Source organism: Epinephelus moara, chromosome 7, assembly GCF_006386435.1.
Source record: "Epinephelus moara isolate mb chromosome 7, YSFRI_EMoa_1.0, whole genome shotgun sequence".
Lineage (NCBI taxonomy): Eukaryota > Metazoa > Chordata > Actinopteri > Perciformes > Serranidae > Epinephelus > Epinephelus moara.
Genome location: NC_065512.1, coordinates 12769566 through 12789683, shown reverse-complemented (window position 1 = coordinate 12789683; position 20118 = coordinate 12769566). Strand labels below are relative to the sequence as shown.

Genomic DNA, 20118 nt, shown 5'->3' with positions numbered 1-20118 from the left:
TTGTTACAATCCCTAAGAGTAACCAGCACTTGCCTGGTGTCTTGTGTCTTGCGTGGGAGATGGTTATTCACTTCATTGGGGTCATCAGTTGGGCATCCTGCTTCATTGGTGTTTCGGTGATCGGCCTACAACACCTCCAGAGGGCTCAACGTTGACACATGGCGTCCCAGGTGTGCCCCCCTCCGCTGTTATCCCTCATGTTGGACATCTCGCAGACCAGTTGGGGTTCTTCCTCTTCATCCAAAGCCCAGTGCTGTTTCGCTCAGCAGCCTCTGAATTGACTCTGATTTTTCCGAAGTCAGGTTTATTATAGTCTGCACTTTGAGGCAAAAGTTACTCTTTCACTCTTAGTTAATCTTATATTTACTGTTGCATTCTTTTATCTTTACATCAGCATATCCGTTATGAAACAGGTTTAGGTAGTGGTGTTAAAAATCCAGTATCTGTCCTGCTTTAATCGTGATCATTAGTTTTTGCTTTAGTGGTCACGTAAGTATTTTGCACGTCTGGTATCACAAGGGTGACATTTTGCGTTGTTGGGGATTTTCCCAAAAAGTAGTGTTCATGCTGCATGACATTTTCTGTTTCTTTGAGAGCACATGATACTAAAATGTCTGTCGTCAAGCTGCAACACTAATCTAAAATAGTGGAAAGCAAAGAAACACTTATAGATAACACATGAAGAGTAGATGTCTGAATATGGTCTGCTATATGTGATCAGTCTGCTAAAGTAACGCATTAATAATGACCAATTTCAGTCTAAAAATGAAACATTAACCAATGTTGAAAATCGGATTCGACAAAAATATTTACTTCACTACTAAAAGCCTGGATATTCCCTGCTTGAGCCTCTCTGAAAAGACTCGCTCCAGTGTCTTGCTGCGCGTGTGTGACGTGTATGTGTATACAGGGAAGCAGAGGGTACATGCACAAGATGTGTTTTCAGTCTCTATTTTAATACAGATAGGTACAAAGTAGGGAGAAACTACTTTTTGGGTATCTGTTGACGCTTGAATCATTTTTTTCAAAACAAGATGTAGTATCTGCAGTATAGATAATTTGGTATCGATCCACCCACCCCTAGAGGTGGCACCAAATTTCAGTGTTGCATCACCATCTCCTTTATCTGTTGCACTTCCTTTCTATGTAAGAACCTTGTTGCAATCCCCATTAAATATTTGTATTAAACATTTTGTTCAGTAGAAGAGATTTGCTGTTGTTCTGGCATCTGAGTCTTCTGAGTTTTTAAGCATTTTTCAGGCAGGGCAGTGAATGCAGCACAGCTCATCATAAAAGCTGACCCAGTTTTATGTCCTAGCAGAGGTCATGACGCTTGTTGTCCACCTGAGTCGGCACGCTCCTTAATCAAGGAGAAAACACACCGTAATCGCAAGAGGAGACAGCGAGCAGCACACGGTGAAGGAATGGATAGAAAAGGCCTGAACAGGGAGACGGTGTACCTCCGGCCTCTAGATTAAGAAAGTGGGACAGTTTGCGTAGTGGCCTCCTTAACAATACTGTTTCTTCCTGCCTTGGCGACAAGAAATGTTCTCAGAGGAGCATTGGCTCAGGGCTATCTCTTAGCAAAATACCGACACTCATTTCAGAGCTGTGAGCCTACGATAAGCTACCTTGTGTAGGAAACTGGCCGATCTAGATTAAGGTTCCTCAGATCAATTAGAGATGTTATGATGCAGGCGACTGGGGGGAAAAGCTGCGTAAGCAAACCAAGAGGACAAATGATGGAGTTCATTGTCATGGATTTAATCTTGATGTCCAAAAATGTAGCTCAAGTGTGCCTTGAGTTCAGGCTATAGGTGCATTTAAGGAATACTCCTTGGAAAATGTCTTTTGAGAATCAACTTGTCTTTAAAAGTGGAGTTTGCTGCCTCATGTCGGATGACCGTCAGCTTGGATTCACTGCAGTTACTGTGCTGTGGATTCCAGTAGAGACCAAGATTCATGACAAAATATGTCTATAGAAACTTCTCACTCCGCCTCTGCAGCATAATACATTTTAACATTGATCCGTATGTTCCAGACACTCATAGTTTCTCTACAGCAGAGCTAAACACACCACTTCTGTCAAGTGCTTTTGCGCCCGGAAATAGTGTATTTAGCAATTTACTGGCTAAGCGCTGATTATTTAGAACATACGGATCAATGGCTTAGAAGTGGATTATGGTGCAGGAGTGGTTTGAGAGGCTTGTCTCGATCCTAACCTGTTTACCAGTCACTCTGGGGCCTCTCATGACTGTTTGGTGTGGCTTTAGGTGCCAGCGGAAACAGCAGTGACAATATTTGCAAAGCCAGCAGTGAAAAGATGGAGCGAAAACATGATGGGGCTCATATTTGTTCTTGCACAAAGCAATAAGAGGAAATTAAGAAAATCCTACGTGGGATTCATGAAACATGCTCTGACAGCCAACTCTGTTCTCACTACCTATGTTGATGAATAGCTTTTTATCTTTAAGTGGATAAACCCAAATAAGAGCAGCATACTTAAGTGCCATGTTCAGATCACAAACCAACAAGCTGCTGACATTTAGCAGGTAACATTAAACTCGGACAGAAGAAGAAGAAGAAGAAGAAGAAGAGTGTGCATCAGTTTCTGGTTGAAGGTTACCTCCTGCTGCATCTTTGGGTAAATGTAAAACCCCATTTCCACCAAACACTTTAGGTATGGTACCTTTGGAACTAAAAATAACCCAGACTCCAGCTGCTGTGAGAGGCAGCAAAACATCCTTTCATTTTATAGTTACAGTTTACTAATAAAACTCTCCACAGTATGAACAGTGGTTACATGAGCCTCAAAACCAGACACAACTCAGCCCTGAGCAGAGTGACCGTCCTCTACTGACCAATCAGACTGCAGTGTTCACAGCTCCACCTTTTAGTACCAGATCTGTGTGCTAGGTACCCCAACAGAGGGGGGACCAAACATGGGGACGGTATGGAACGGTTCCATTGGTACCATCCACAACTTTTCACAGTGGAACTGAACTGAACTGCTTGGTGGAAACGGGGCTCAGTTCTTAAGAAAAAAACCCCAACAAAAAAAACCTTAGCAGCTTTTAAACCATTAAAAAACTACAGCTGCTGACATCCTTGAATGATACAAACCTTTGAAGCTAATTGTCAGGTTTGATAAAGCCTCTGAATGGTCTTGTGTCCTTGATAAAGTCACATGGATCCAGTGACACGATATTAGTATCAGAATGCTCGAAACATTCACATTTTTTAAAACACTATAGTGTCTAACTTGTTATTTGTGCCCACAGAAGACGTGCCGTTTCCAAGGTTTATCCAGAATAAAACAGTTTGTATTTATATTTCTGCTGAACACTCACACATATTACTCATCCGTGTCTCATTTCTCCCCTCCTCTCCGTCTCCGTCCAGCTGATAAAAGCAGCAGTAGCAGTGTGGTGAAGCAGGGTGAGATGGAGCAGCGCGAGGGGCCCCGGGGCCGCTGGACGCCTTGCCACGTCGAGCTGACACCCTGTGAGCTCCGGCTGTACACTCTGGACAGCAGCGCCAACCGCCAGCTGGGCACCGCCTACTCTCTGTCACACTGCCAGAGCGTCATCTCACCAGCACCCTGCAGCCAGCCCGGCCAAATCACCCAGCCCGCCGATCAACGCACGCTGCAGGCTTTGTTCTTCAACAGCACGCGTCTCCAGCTGAGGGCAGCCAGCCAATGGGAGGCCGTGGAGTGGAGACGGCTGATTTTGGAGAAGGTGCAGGCAGCCAGACCCACGAGGAAGGAGAACCACCAGCGTAAGACCGGAGCGGAAAAGCAACAGATTGTCAAGTTCCCTGCACCCATGTCACCCTCCTCGTCTCCCTCTCCGTCTGGGCTCGACACCAGGCCTGATGGTGACAGCGACACCCCCACCTCAGCGGAGGCATCACTCTCTCTGCAGTCTAATTCTGGCGTCCTGAGCAGACCCACCACCCTGCCTCTGTTCACCCAACGCTACCAGGATATCCTCAAAGCTGGTCTGCTCCACCAGCTGGTGGATCAGAACAACTGGCGGGCCTTCACCTTCGTCCTGACCAGATCTGCTCTCCGGGCCTTCCCCACTGAGGGCCGTGGGTCTGTGTCCCAGCCTGTGCTCCAGTACTCCATGGCCTCCTGCTCGGCCGTGCAGCATGATCAGGAGCCAGAGAACGGAGAGCCGTGGACAGACAGAGGGGACTGCTTCCAGATCGTTTTCCCCAAAGATGTGCTTCGACTTCGGGCGGACGATCAGCTCAAGGCCCAGGAATGGATGGATGCCCTGCGGGAGGTGGTCGGAGCACAGAGGCCTGCCCAAGAAGAAGGAGGAGAGTCGGGAGAAGGAGCTCCATCCCTCCAGGGAGTGCTGTTGAGATCAAAACCATCCAGGGAGAGGAGACAGCGGGAGGCCCAGAAAGCCAAGAGGCAGTCAGTCACCACCAGTTTCCTCAGTATTCTCACCTGTCTGGCCGTGGAGAAGGGGCTAACTGCTCAGAGCTTCAGATGTGCAGGTAAATGACACTCACACACACACAGACCCACACACTGTTGTATGAGAGGATTACATGACAATGAAAGTTTTTCCTCGTAGGTCACTCTGTGTCAAATCAGATTTTTTTTTTTTTTACATTTTAGACTTAGTTTACACCTTGTGTTTATGCTGTCAGAGAAAATAAAAGTTCTGTAAAATATTTTTGCTTAATTTTGAGAATTGCAAAGTTTTTTTGACATGTTGGTCCCTAAAAATAGAGCTGCAATGATTAATTGAATTGTCATCAATTATTTAATAAATTGCCAACTAATTTAAAAATCAATTAATTAGTTAAAAAGAGTAAAAAAATTTCTGATTCCAGCTTCTTACATGTGAATTTTTTTTTTTTTTTTTACTCCTCTTTGACGGTAACCCAAATATTTTTCGTCTGTGAACAAAACAAAACATTTGGGGTCGTCATCTTGGGCTTTAGGAAACACTACATTTTTCACCATTTTCTCACATTTTTTTGCTTAAACAGCAAATGGATTAATTGAGAAAATAATCGACAGATTAATCAACAATAATAGTTAGTTGCAGCCCTACTGAAAACACATATCTTGTTCAATTTAAACATGAAGGCAACAAGGAAGGAACTAATAACTTAACACAGAAAATGCCCACATATAGACCCCTTTTCGCCCACATTTTTTGTCCTAGGAATGAGTTGTCATCTCCATTTTGGCATTTCAAAATGGCGACAAAGTGCAACCTTGGCTGTACTTGCCATATCTCATATTCTGATGATATTAGAGCCCCTGTAATTTCACACAACCAATTAAACACTGTATTTTTTGCAGTAAATATGGAAACGTCCATATGAATATACTTTGGGGGACTTTTTTATTGTATAAATCATTAGTATTACAAATACAAATTAAAGTTAAGGTAACCTACTAGAATAATATAATCAGTTGCCTTCTCAGTCCACTAGATGCATTTTGATGCTGCAAAGAAATAGCTGAGGTGAGATGAACAGACTGAAAACTTTATCTTATTAAATAAAACAGATGATGACAAAGTTTTCCATTGGGGACATAATTTACAGTTGAAAAAAGGTAACAATTTGCAATATAGTGCAATATATTTTTTCATAATACTCAGCATATTTGAAATCACAATAATATTGTATCATGACTTACCTTAGTATTGTGATAATATCGTACCGGGGATTCCCACCCCTGCTGATTAGGGCCCCCAAACCACCCATTTTGTGTTATTTTTCCATTTTCAAGGGCCAGTAACTAAAACTATTACATCTGCTGGTGCCATTCAATTACTTGGATCTGTTGAGCTGCTGTTTTTTCTGTGCCCTTGCCAAATTTGTGCCTGTAGGAGTTAACTGTCAGGTGGGGAAAAAAGCAATTTCTTGCTTTGCTTCCTGGACTTGTAATATTCTGCAGAGCATATTACATCTTGATAATCTAGTCCCCTTGGAAAAATTTAAAGCCATGTTAAAAGTCCAGGTAATCATTGAAAAAAATGTTTGCAGCATTTATTTGGTGTCAAATAGCATATATTGAAAGTTTGAACAAATCTAAAATGGTTTGACATAGAATGACCTTATTTTCATTTACCTTAGCGAGGTTTGTGCACTTTAGTCACATGTTTCACAAGTTTACCCACAAAGGTTAGAAATTTCAACATGGCACCCACAACCTTAGGACTCCTTGATACATACCTGGCTCCGAATATGGTGTATTGAAAGATACAGATTCATTTTCACACTGGGTTTGTTTCTTTGCAAACCCTGCTGGACCACTTTCATTCTTGCTCTGATACGTCGTCTTCTTGCGTAGTAACTTCTTTAAGAAGGTGCGACTGTTTACCTTCACTGCCATAAAATAAGATTAGACCCTGTTTGAACGGAAGAAGAGGAAACAGGAAAAGTGGGAGTAAAATGTGTGGTTGGGCAGAGACATGCTGTTTTATTTCTTCCCTTCTTTGTAGTCAGTACAAGGGTAGGGTGTTGAAAATTGAATTCAGATCTTTATTACTGACTGGCAAAGGGTTCTTATATCCCAAAATAGAACAAACGGTATGAATGCAGGGCAGAGTTAGTGGGCAAAATATGAAGCTGTGTTCCACACTGGTGTTTATACTATCATGCACTACTTAATAATCTTTATTTAGTTTTGGATTCAAGTTCTTCTTCTACTGGCGCGAATAAGAGTTTTCTCTTCTTTATGTGGGTGTGCCATATCACCTCATTCATGATAATACTGGTATAAATTTTAATATGATATGAAAAATTCATCCTTGTTGACATATTGATGTCATACTGTTACAGTCATGAGTTGGTGATTGTTTGAACAGTGGAAAGACAAACCAAGATGGGTTTTGTGACTTTTATTTTGTTTTTGTTGACTTGAATGAAGTGTATTTTCTAATGACAAAATTAGTGTTTATTTAAATGGGGTCTGGTTGGTTTGGCGATAGCGATTTCGGGGGTGTTTCTGCTTACACAAAAATGCGTATCTCTGTAGGGATCATTTCCGTAATGTTGTCAGACACTAATAATAAAAATATGAGCCTGTCAGTGGCAAAAACAAACACTTACAGTGAACGCGGAATTAATACTTGTTCATCAGCGTGTGTCTGTGTCACTCTGCAGTTACACCTCCAAAATACAGTGCTGCACAGTTTAGTTGATTCAAAACACACATTAAACACAACATGGCTTAATAGAGACAATTTCAAATACAAGAACACAAATCAGCTTCACTATAACTCGCAGCATTCACAGACAAACACTTGTCTTTATCTGGACACATTTTCCCCACAAATACAACATGCTAACGTTTTAGCACAAGCCTATGGCATTTTATATTGTATAAATTATCCTAGTGGCTAGCAGACTTTTTCTCTACTCATATGAAGCCAGGGACAACAGCAACATTTAACAAAGGTAACGTTACAAAATTCGGCTCCATTACAACTCACAATGTTCACTGACAAAACAACTGTCTTATACTAAACACGTTTTCTAAACAAACATAACATGCTAACGTTATTAGCACAAGCCTATGGCATTTTATATTGTATAAATTAGCCTAGTGGCTAGCAGACTTATTCTCTACTCATATGAAGCCAGGGACAACAGCAACATGTAACAAAGGTAACATTACAAAATTTGGCTCCATTACAACTCACAAGGTTCACCGACAAAATAACTGTCTTATACTAAACACGTTTTCCAAACAAATACAACATGCTAACGTTATTAGCACAAGCCTATGGCATTTTACCTTGTATAAATTAGCCTAGCAGCTAGCAGACGTTTCCTCTACTCATATGAAGCCAGGGACAACAGCAACATGTAACAAAGGTAACATTACAAAATTCGGCTCCATTAGAACTCACAAGGTTAACCGACAAAATAACTGTCTTATACTAAACATGTTTTCCAAACAAATATAACATGCTAACGTTATTAGCACAAGCCTATGGCATTTTACATTGTATAAATTAGCCTAGCAATGAGAGCAATGTGGAGGCTTTATTGTCTTCACAATTTATTGTTTCTCATCTGTGAAATAAAAGTAAATAAAAGCTTTGTTTCCACTGAGGGAAATGGTTTCAGCTCACAAAAATAGACGGGAAGTCTGCATCGCCACGACGTGCAAGCACTTCTGGGGAGGTGCATGTCAGGCTGCGGCGTTAATTCGATGCAGAAGTATAAATCCCGCATTAAACTGATGGTGTAAACATGCCCTAAGTGGTTTTGCTCCAGACTGTGTCACCGCTGCTAGTTGTAGTGCTCTGGCTCAACACTACACCAGTTTCAAAAAATGTTGTTCCCATTAGTCACCTAAACGTCAAACATGAGAAAATAGTTCCCGTGTTGAAAAATACCAAACTTGCCGTGTAAGTCTTTATTTAATGTGCCACCAAGTGGTTTTCATCTTTTGTATCTTATTGGACAAATCTATGAAAGACCCTGCCTCTTTAAATGAATCTACCTGTCCCTGTCAGTCAGTGGTTTTAGGTGTTTTTCAGTACTGAGAACCTTTTTCATATCCTGAACCACTGCAGCCTCCTTCTGTCCTTTATTATCCCTCCTGTTAGTCTCCATACTGGGGCCTTTGGGCAGCCCCATAAATGGCAGGCGGGGCTTTTACTCTCCCTGGGTGTGAAACATGGGCTTCCTCTCTCTGCCTCTCTCTTTTAGGAGGGCTTTGAATAATCACCGCTCACCTCCCTTTTTATTTGTAACAACTGGCTTATTAATGCAGGGGCTGTTTGAAAGGCCAGCTGAAACAGGAACAAGGACAGAGGCCGTCTGGGGGCAACTGATGATAATTGGTAGGCTTAAAGCACCGGAGGAGAGGAAAAATGGATGAATGAATGAATGAGAACGAATGAAAGCAGCCTGGGGATGCTACAGTGGTCAGGCTTGATCGTGGTTGTTTGATTGAAGGGTTTCTGGGTAGAGCTGGGTGGAAGGGACAGCTGGATACGGCCATTTTCTATACAGAGCACACCTCTGCTTGCTCAATCCGTTTATTTCCCTTCTTGTCCTCCCTTTCTTTCTGTTTCCTTTCATCACTTCATTCAGACTCGCAGCCTTTACCTCTTTTTGTCTCCCTTTCTACCCCTTTACCCCCCTCGCATTTATTTGACTGTATCCCTTCTTAGTCTCCTGCAGTGTCACTTAGCAGGTCCTGAAAAGTCTTTTACACCTTCTTAATTTAAGACCTTAAAATTGCGCTTGAGTCCACAAGTTATTGTTAGAGTTCTTGTGTTTTTAGAGGTTTGTAGTTTTCATTTCTGTTTATTTTTCAGTTGGGAAATAACTCTTTCATCAATATTAAAAGGCACCTGTTATGCTGTTTCGTATTTTGGGTTATATATATAGTGTTACAATGAAGCATCTTCTTATTTAAACGTGGGAAAGGTTTCAAATAATGAGGTAAACCTACAAAAAGACCCGTTTTCTTACTCTGGCTACAGCATGGCTTCATAGTGTGACAGATTTCTTTATAAGGTTGTCTGCTCCAGGCACGCTACTGCAAGTGATTACATTACCTAGTCTCTACTGCTACATGAAGCTACATGCTAACATTAGGGAAATATGCAGACGTAGTTGCTGATGTTGTAAACTTGGATCATATTCCTGCAGGAACATGTCTGGTTGTGTTTAGAAGCTTTTATTGGTGATTTTTCACTGTAAAAAAATCCCACTTTACTCTGTTACAATCATTCAGTGGTTGCAATGACAGTGCAGAGAGACACTATGATGTGGAAGACCAGGAAATGGGGACCCATCTGAGCAGATTGGGCTCTATCAGGAGGGGGGCTCAAAGAGACAGGCGCTAAACATAGCCTCTTAGATCAGTGGTTCCCAACTGGTGAGTCATGGTCCAAAAGTGGGTTGCGAGTCCATTTTGAATGCACCCTAAGTGACTCTTGAATGTGTCAAGTTTGTAAAAACACACTTTATTTTTGAAGTACAGTGAATTTCCGGCACAGAGCTTTTATTTTGAAGTGCTGTTTCCTGATGTGAGTGAGTGAATAATGAACAGATACTTGACAGAGACAGAAAACTAGCTCGACGACATGGCCAAAATGCAAGTATGACGCTGAATATATTAAACTGTGTGGACCTTGAACTAATGACTCAGGAAAAATCTGGCTCCTGTGGTTGGACCAGTTGGGAACCACATACAGGTGTTCCCGCACAGACAGTATTAGGTAAATAAAGTGTTTTTTGACCATTAAAGCATGTAAACATGTTCTGGAAATCTAAAATACTGTACAAGTACGAACCTGAAAATGAGCTGAGTATGTCAGACAAAGCAAAATGTTTTTTGAGTTTTGTTTTGTTTGCTTGGAATAAAGTGTGTTTTATGATGATAGAATTATTGTTTATTTAAATTAGTCTAGTAGGTTTGGCGATAACTATTTTGGGGCTGTTTCAGGTTAAACAAGAACGATGCTGCTCTTTAGGCCTTTGCACAGTGAGTCCGTTTTTCTCGGATGCGTTTTTTTAATCCATCATCCGTAAAAATCGTTACACACAGAAACCTTGCACACTGATTCTGATGCGTTTTATCGACACATTTCCTCCTTTGCCTCTCTCCACTGGAGTTACCTCTCTGTCTATCATCACTCCCTCCCTGTCTTTAATTTGGCACCGCGACTGCATGAAGGGGCGGAGCTGTCCTCCACGTTCTGTGTACGGTCCACATCCTCCTCCTCCTCATCATCATCCATCTGAATAATTAGCTATCTGAGTTATGAAATGATTCTGTGCGCCCTGTTCCTCTGTCTTGTTGCGGCTGTGTCCCTCCGCCACATTTTCTTCACTGATTCTTGATCAAACGTCTTTAAAGGCTCTGACAGATGAGAAAAATGCATAAAACAGAAACTTTTCCGTAAATTTTAATGACAGACGAAGGTTTCTGACTAAGTGTGTGAACGTGATTGACACAACATGTAGTCGGATTTAATTTTTAGACGTGCGACAATTTCAGTGTAAGTGTGCAAAGGCCTTTTAACAAAAAGGTCTATCTCTGTAGGGATCCTTTCCATAATGTTGAATAACAATCTGTGTAGTCTCCTCAATACTGAACCCGTTTCAAAAATTGTTTTTCCCATTAGACATGTTGATGCAAAAACACGGGAAAATAGGGTCCAGGTTGAAAAAGACCCTTTAACATAGCACAATATTCCTGTTATTTAATCTAGACTTGGCGCTCTGGCTTTTGAAGTACGGATCAGTACCTGGAGAACTAGCCCACTTAGCCGTGGGTGTAATGGTGGTAGATGGCCACTCATAATGGCCTTCAAAACCCCACAATTAAACAGAAACATTCATGCTCTTTTGTCCACCGTAACACATGTTTGATTATTCATATATGAAGCCGCGAATCTAAACAAGATCTCTTGATGTTCTATATGCTACTTTTGTTTCCCCCGATATGTCTTTGAACTTGTTTCAAGTCCGCACTCTGCATATGCATGCTGCGTCCATCTGAGTGATTGGTTATTTAACATCAAAATGTAAAATGTATTCAACTAATTACACATGGGGATTGCTGCGGTTTTGATTCTTTTTGAAGGAAACTGTTAGTGTTCGTTTGAAGACCGTGACTCCCCCATCACCCCTCATCACGCACATACATTGTGCAGAGTGTGTCCTCAGGTTTGGTGACCCCTGTGGTTGCACCGGAGCACATTCTCAGGCCCCTGACAGACCATGTGAATCTGTTGGACAGGGGGGCTCCGGGTGAAGTGGAAATCAGTAGATTTGAGGGAATCGAGGAAGTAGGAGGTGGGCTCACATCAAAAGATAGACTCTCTCTCTCTAATTCACATACACACACACACACACACACACACACACACACACACACACACACACACACGCTGATCTAGTCATAGTACTCTCAATTTGTGCACATTTTCATTCGAGTGTTTGGTCAGTGTGAATGAGACACATCAAAGCTCAGGCTTCTCTCGTCTTTTCAGTTTTAATTCACACACATGTACATAACACACACACACACACACACACACACACACACACACCAGCGTCCTCTCAGAGGTGTGGTGGTTTAAAACCAGTGGCGGGCAGATGAAAGCATGAACCCCCTCCTTTTTCTGCCCTGATGTCATCTCTCTCCCTCTCCCTGTGTCTCTACGTCTCTCTCTCTGCACCGTACACTCACCCCGGGCAGGTCAAAGTGACCCTCTCTCACTACAGAGAGCCGCAGTACAATCGGTAGACCTTTGAGCTACGTTTGAATTCCCATTCATCTTCTCCCTCTGTCCCTGTTTCTCTTCGTCCCAGAAAGACCAATAAAAGATCAGAGACAAGCAGAGAGAGCAGTTGTTACTGTGTGCTGATAATGGAGGAAGCAGTTAGCAGCAGAGAGTGTTAATAGTTACACAGAAAATTTGAAAAGCAGCACTCATGAGGTGATCAGTAGTGGCATATTGGCTGGAAAAAAAAGGAGTTACAGCACACTTTGAAAATGAAGAAAATAGCAGTTTATTTTTCAGGTTGTATCTAAAGGTAGTGTTGTACTGGACTACACTGTATTGATAAGTGTATTTTTTTATTCCTTTCCATTTCCATACTTGAAGTGGGCAGAATATTAGGCTGCTTTCAGACCTAGAGTTGTCTTGCTTTGGTCTGAATCAGGGACTAATGTTGTGACAAAGTTGTATAATTGCCTAGAGTTGGTTCGTGTTCTTACGGCAGCGTTTACAAGCGGACCAGATCAAATGCCTTGTGTGAAAAAGCTGCTCTTGATTGGTCAGAATTTCCATGTGGGAAAAATCCAGGAAGTAAACAAAACGTTGAAGAAGAGTACACTTGCAAGATAAATGTGACACTTTCTAATGTCACAATGGAGGGACAACTACGCAGGTTGATTTTAGCGCTGCTCATCGTGGACTATATTGCTGTCATTGTTCATTTTAGTCAAACCATACAGTTTGAAAACAAGGCGCAGCTCCAACTAGAAAACAATGTTTTGATGCATTGGATGTGCTGAATGTGCACATTAAGGCAGTACAGGAGGAGGTGCACATTAATAATCCTCCAGGACTGTAACATGCTCATGTTTAACCCAAACAATGTGTCATGTGACTGCAGTTGGTTCAGATCCAGGTCGGAACACGTTCTCACCACAAACGAACCGCACCAGAGTTCGTTTGTAACCAGACTGAGACCACCTCTTCAAGAAGGTCTTGGTCCGGTTGTTTTGGTGCACACCTGAGTGTGATTGCTGTGTTCACACCTGTTCAAATGAACTGCACTTAGGGGGCAAATAAACTTCGACTGAACCGAACCAAACAGGGCAGGTGTGACAGCACCCTTAGAAACATTTCTGCTTTTTAATATGTAATGGAAATTAATATACTCGATTCTAAAACCCTATCCATATGTTTTTCAGTTATATTTCACGATATAATTCTGGCTGTGGATAAAGCAGGATTGATTTTACAATATATTGTTCCATTATTGTAAAAAAAGTAGTAGTGCTAATGTCACTACTGTGGCTACAAGCAGGTAAAGAAAGAGAGGGGAAATCCTTTAGATTAAATGATTGCCATGGCCATTTGGTAACTAGTAGTCTTAAACAGAATAATCCCCTCTTGTAAGTCCAAAATGGCGGCTTCTTGTCTCTGAGGCTGTACACGGATGTTGAATGGACAACCCAATGGGGAGTCTTGTCATTGTAACCTCTTTTGCTAGGGGTGCGTATCAGCCTTTATGGATACTTTTGGAATTACGGGGTTTTGTTTTGTCGTATTTGTGCAGCTTTAGTGAATTTGCCTCTAACTGTATATATACTTTATTTCATTCATCCATCCATTGTCAGCCACTTATGGCTGGGTTGTGGGGTTAGCAGGCTAGGTAAAGCGCTCCAGACGTCCCTCTCCCGAGCAGCGTTTGCCAGCTCCTCCTGGGGGATCCTGAGGCTTTCCCAGGTCAGACGAGATATATAATCCCTCCAGCGTGTTCTGGGTCTGGGCCTCCCACCGGTTGGACGTGCCCGGAACACCTCTAACAGGAGGCGCCGCTTTATTTACTTACCTATAATCTTATGAATGCATTGTATACATACTTTCTCACGCTATATTCTGTATTTACTAACTCACTTACTTGCTTCAAAAAGCATAACACACAATGTTAGTTATCTGAAACTCAGCAAATACGTACTGTTTATATTTTATTCATACAACGTCACAACCTCTCTTTGTTTGCTCAGTCTCCTTAAATGTACTCTCTGCAGAGGGCTCTCTGTTTTGAGGTTGTTTAAGTGCATGTTAAGGTTCTGGTCAGCATCAGATTTATACACTTGGTGTTATTTTACCCTTTGTCTACTTCTTCTTCTCCTGCCTTAGCCCCATATGCTTTATCTGCTGAGGCTTTACTGGTTTTTTTTTTACTGTACAGAGCTCATTATAGACTGCCCCAGCTTTGGGAGAAGGACATTTACAGTATCTCCATGTGTGGGTACGTGTGGGTGTGTTCTCTTCTTGTCTGTATGATATAGAATTTGAGGTTAAGGTTAAAGGTTGTTATTTAGTTTGCAAATGTTTTCAGGCTACATACGTATGTGTCTTTGTTCCTCTGGTCGCGGCAGCAGCCGACCAAACTTGAGGCCACACTTGGCCAGAAAGCCGGCCTGGTGGTCAGCTCCTTCCTCGAAGTGACATAGTGTTTTTCTGACTGTTGACCATCCCCTCTGCCTGCTGGCTCCCAACCAGTGGACTGTGGGTTTTTTTTTTTTTGAAAGAGCATCCACCCCAACAACAGCATGAGCTCACTGCTGTAATTAGCCTGCAGAGTTACACATGTGTATTCGATCATGGGTCCCTGGATGAGATAAGACTTTGTTTTCCATCTTATCCACAAGCAATAATTTCAACCAAAGAAAAACAAATATCCATTGTTTAAAGTGATGAAAATAGATGATTTTTAGATTGCTGCCATGTTTGGCACACAGCTCATAAAAAAAGTGTTTTATGGATTTGCTGAAAATGTCGAGAAGTATTACAATCAGAATGTGATGATCACAGCCAGACCACATCTGAAGGTGGTCTGACTCACACTGTGATCAGATGTCTGACGGATATAAATGCAGTTTGTAGAGTTTAGCCACATTCTTTAAAAAAATATTAGTTTGAAGGAGCTCAAGCTGCGCTTCAAAAGCTCCAGACGACCCAGTCCTTGGCAAAGAACACGTAGAGCCCATACAGCAGCATAGCTTCACGAAATCCCTTTGGAACCAATATGGAGTGCAAGTTGAGGGTCAGTGTGACTGGCATGGGTCCTGAGTTAGCACCATGGATGTATAAAGAGAACAGGATACAACACTGGAGGTGGGGCTCTGTTGATTATTGTTAAAGTTGTTCCAAGAAGCCAAAAAAGTTTAATTGCCCTGTATAATTTAACCCGGATAACTGACACACAGAGACTTCCGCTGTTATAGCACTCCACTAACCTAAATGGGAATAAAATGATTTAATCCAGCAGCTCTTTAAGACTTTCCAAATGTTATCAGACCAAATGAATCAAATCCCAATGAAACAAGTGATTTTGCACATTGTCAATGGAAAGAAAAAGTCTTTTTGGGCAACAGGGCATCATCTGACAGATGGGATTCCACTGTTTGGCCACGAGCCCAGTGCACTTTCTGGGGACCATGTTAGCACCAGTGCTTGAAAGCTTGTCCACTATACATAGTAATAGTAGTGATACCGTTAAACTTAAATTAATAAATAGTAGTAGTAGGCTATTATTTGCTTAAATCACTGAAATCAACAGGCCTATATTTGGTACAGGCCTTTAATTCCTTTCACACAAAATGTTACTTAGTAAAGATGCGAAATACAATCAAATTGTTTATTTAAACCACTATGAATATTGCTTAAAAACAAGGCTTCAGAGCATTCATTTAATCTAACTCTCACAGACAGCACATTCAAATAAACACAAGAAGTTTGTGCTCTAGAGAAAGGATCAGCACTCAGTGAATAACCTCCTAAGCCCTGTGATAGGCTATTATGGCAAGGCTTAACTATACAGACCAGTGAGCAGTGATAACTAACATGTCTTTGGGGTCATCAGGTGGGAACCTCCTTTCACCAGTGTTTCGTCTAGTTGGTCCCACGACACCTCCAGGAGGCTAGACAGTGATCTCTGGCGTCCCAGAGTCACTCCCCTAATGCCAGGTCTCACTGCTCCCCGCACCAACCCAACAACCTCCTTTACCTTACGTACACATGGCTTTCTCAGCCCAAACAGCACTGCCACCTTCAACTCAGAGAGTGAGTTACAGCACCAGGCACACAACACAACACCACTTTATCCTGTTAAAACAATACTCACAAATTGGATTAATTCTTATGGAAAACCCTTTAGATTCTTTTGGACCCTTACAGACTACAGGAATATGAATAACTTACAGGGTAGTCAAGGAATGGACACATTATTTGAGGTAGCCAACAACCCAGTTTTATACATCCAAAGAACTTATATATATATATAAACTGCTTGGCAACCTGACCAGGCCTCTAATTGAGACACAAGTTTATTTGTCAAATTTATAGATAGGTAGAGCGTGTTGTCCACTAATCTGAAGATCAGCGATTCGATCCCCAGCTCCTCCAGTCTGCATGTCGAAGTATCCTTGAGCAAGATACTGAACCCCAAATTGCTCCCAAATTGCTCCCAATGGCTGTTTAATCTGTGTGTGAGTGTGTTAAAACTGAGTAGCAGGTGGCACCTTAGCCACGGCCACCAGTGTATGAATGTGTGTATGAATGGGTGAATGTCACTCGTAGTGTAAAAAGCGCTTTGAGTGAGGCGCTATACAAGTGCAGGTCCATATACCATTTACCATGATATATTTGTAATGAGCTCAGCTGACATATGAGCATCATAATTGATAAACTAAATGGCCCAAACTACAAAAATAAAACCTAAATTTTAATGAACTTTGAATGACAGTCATGTTTTGGACCACTTGTACATATCAAAACGATTTAACATGTCACCATTTTTCATTATCACCAAAGAATTTATCAATAACCCATAAACAGGTAGTTACAACTCTAGTTCAGCGCATCATTCAGTGTGTGTGTTGCTGCCTGATGCTCCAACATGAGTCTTTTTTCTTTCAAGCGGATAAAGCAGCAGTGCAGCTCTCAGTACTGATTAGACTATTGTCTGTCTTTTTCAGACATCAGATTCTCGTCCATGATAGAGAAGTAGTTGACCTAACTTCTCATTATTGTCTGCCTTCATCTGTCCTTGTTTGATCTCGCTCTTCTTCTCTTTCATTCACTTCCTTCGTTCCTCTCATCTCTCGATAGCCTTTTACTCATTCTGTTTCCCCTTTGTCAGCCTGTGTTGTTTCTTCTGTTGAAGCCCCACTGACAAACAGGCTGACACACGTCTCTCTTCCTCTGTCCTACGTCTCTTCTCTGGCTTTCCGTGCGTCTGTTTTCCAAAACCCAGATAACAATCTTCTGCTTCTTTTCTTCTCTACCTCTCCTCAGTCGCTGTTTTCCTCCAGGCCTCGTGTCTTCCGAGATTGTGTTGGATAAGAGACACCTGTCGCAGGCCTGTGGCGCTCAGCTGTTTGTGTGTGATCAGAGACCAGGTCCGGGTGTTTGGGTGAAGAATGAACTTTAAAGAGTGGAGAAGACAAAGCAGAGAGAGGGGCAGCTATCAGGCTGAATAGAGCTGAGGATCTGTTGTACTTTAGGTCTGCAAAACACTTTTGTACTGAAGCCCACTGTGTTGTGACTACTGGAAGAACCAAGAATCTGTTTTCTGAGCGATTACTTTGAGGGAATTTGGCAGATAGATTTTTGGCAAACAAGGAAGATATGCTCAACAAGTCTCCCTCAGAAATAAGTTAGTCATTGGTATTTCCTACTTCAGCAAGTAGCACCTCATGATGAGACTGCTCATCGTCAGTAGTCACACACATTGTCATTTACGGACCTCTTAAAAACACCACATTTAAAGATAGATTTACACCACAAAACGACATCAGGTTTAAGTATAGATTTAATCTTTGGTGACTAAATTTGGTGACAAAGTGTTTATAGCTGTTGCCAAATGCCACGAAGGTGGGCAGAAAAGCCAGCAGTCATAAGGAGAGGCAGGATCTTTATCTTCATTTATTTAGTAACAGAGTGCTTTAGGTGTCAATAATTAAAACAGACAAGACATGAAAACAACAACTTTAAAAAGAACTAAACTAAAACTGAAGTGATGTGATCACGTCTCTGGCAGCTGAATTCTGTACAGTCTGAAGCTGATTAAAAGATCTTTGATTCAGGCCAGAAAAGAGGCTGTCGCAGTGATCCAGGTGTGAAGAGATGAAGGCGTGTAAAATGTCTTAGTGTCTTTAAAAGTTAAAATGGATTGTGTTTTTGAAATATTTCTAAGATTATAAAAACATGATTGCACAAACTTTGTGACATGCTGCTCAAAACTACAGAAGATACACTTTCAGACAGTCTCTGCTTGAAGACATTTAAAATGTTGCACTTTGCTGTGCACAGAGATTTGACTTGAAAAATCTTGAGAACAGGTTGAAAATTGAACCCTTGCTCAGAATAAACACCTCCATTTACGGATTTCTGTACAGTTTTCTAATCGGTGCATTAAGATCTGTTGTCACTGTTTGTATGGTACAACAGAGTTCCTTCTTAAACCTGGATGGTATTGTTCATTATCTACAGATTTACTCGGTTAGATTAGTGCGGTATTTAGTGAGGGGCAATAAACTGACACATATTAACACCAAGTCATTAACACTACAACCTTTGTGTTCTCCTGATCTCAGCTCCAGCAGACTGTTAACGGTTGACTTGTGCAACACCTTGAATGAACACATAGAGCAGGTTTTTATTGGAGCCATTATTTGGTGTCCAGTAAGTCAGAGATAAAACCGATTTGTTTTACATTGAGATTCTTGTGTTGAGGGTGCCCCATGTACTTAAGACTCAGTCTTCAGCAGAGGCCCTGGTTTGATGCCGACCTGTGACCCCCCCCTTCCTGTCTGTCTTTATCCAGTAAAGCCAATAAAAAGCACAAAAAATGATTTAAAATAAGATTGTTGTGTTGGTTTGATCCCCACGTTCGATACTGTCTTAAAAGTTTAACTGGTTTCTTCATGACTACAGAGACATTCAGACCTTTAGTAACATATATGCGTTTTTTAATTGGATATGAGCACACACGTACTTACTGAGTGATTGTCTCATCAGGTTGTCAGCGTCCCGTCGGTCTCTCCAGAGGAAAAGCAAAGGTCTGCTACTACAGCGGCTGGTACTACTGCACAAGCTGCCATCAGGACAACTCCTTCCTCATCCCAGCACGTCTACTGCACAACTGGGACACCAGCAAGCACAAGGTGGGATATCACACACACACACATACACAACTATATGGAAATACCCACCGTCTCAACATACTTACTGTTCTGTTCTTAAAAAAGACAAAACAAAACGAAAAAAAAACGTGTTTGAAAACTTTGCATGTTCTCCCTGTGTCAGTGTGGGTTTCCTCCAGGTGCTCCAGCTTCCTCCCACAGTCCAAAGACATGCAGGGTAATTGGTGACTCTATTGTCCGTAGGTGTGAATGTGAGAGTGAATGGTTGTCTGTTTCTATGTGTCAGCCCTGTGATAGTCTGGTGACCAGTGTCAGCTGGGATAGGCTCCAGCCCCCTGCGACCCCTAACAGGATAAGCAGTTATGTAAAGTGAATGAATAAATAAAGAGCCACTCTTTTTCAGTAAGTGAGCGGTGTCCTGGAAATTCAAGTCCCACGTGTTCTTCAATTTCTTTCCTTTTTAACAAATACAAGTCAATGATGATCAGATTTTTAAAGTCTTATTTTATTCAGATAAAAGTGTTAAAGATATAGTATGCAGGATTATTGGTTACTGTTTGTAAACACGCTCGCCGTCGAAAGTCAAAGTGAAAGCTAACCCAAGATTCACTTGTGTTTTGGAACGAACTTTGTCCATGTGGTGTTTCGTCTTGCTATATTTGCGGTTTGCAGTCTGCGTAGCTTCCTCTTCGATGTGTGCTGCTTACAGTACC

At 41.7% G+C, this 20118-nt stretch overlaps 1 protein-coding gene across 1 annotated transcript in view; it reads left to right on the top strand.

Annotated features, from left to right (window-relative positions):
- plekhm3 (pleckstrin homology domain containing, family M, member 3) overlaps positions 1 to 20118 on the top strand; it is a 46172-nt gene that overhangs the window by 10346 nt on the left and 15708 nt on the right. The window contains exons 3-4 of the mRNA XM_050049669.1: positions 3403 to 4512; positions 19281 to 19426. Of these exons, the coding sequence (XP_049905626.1) occupies positions 3403 to 4512; positions 19281 to 19426 (1256 nt within the window). The remainder of the gene's footprint in view (positions 1 to 3402; positions 4513 to 19280; positions 19427 to 20118) is intronic.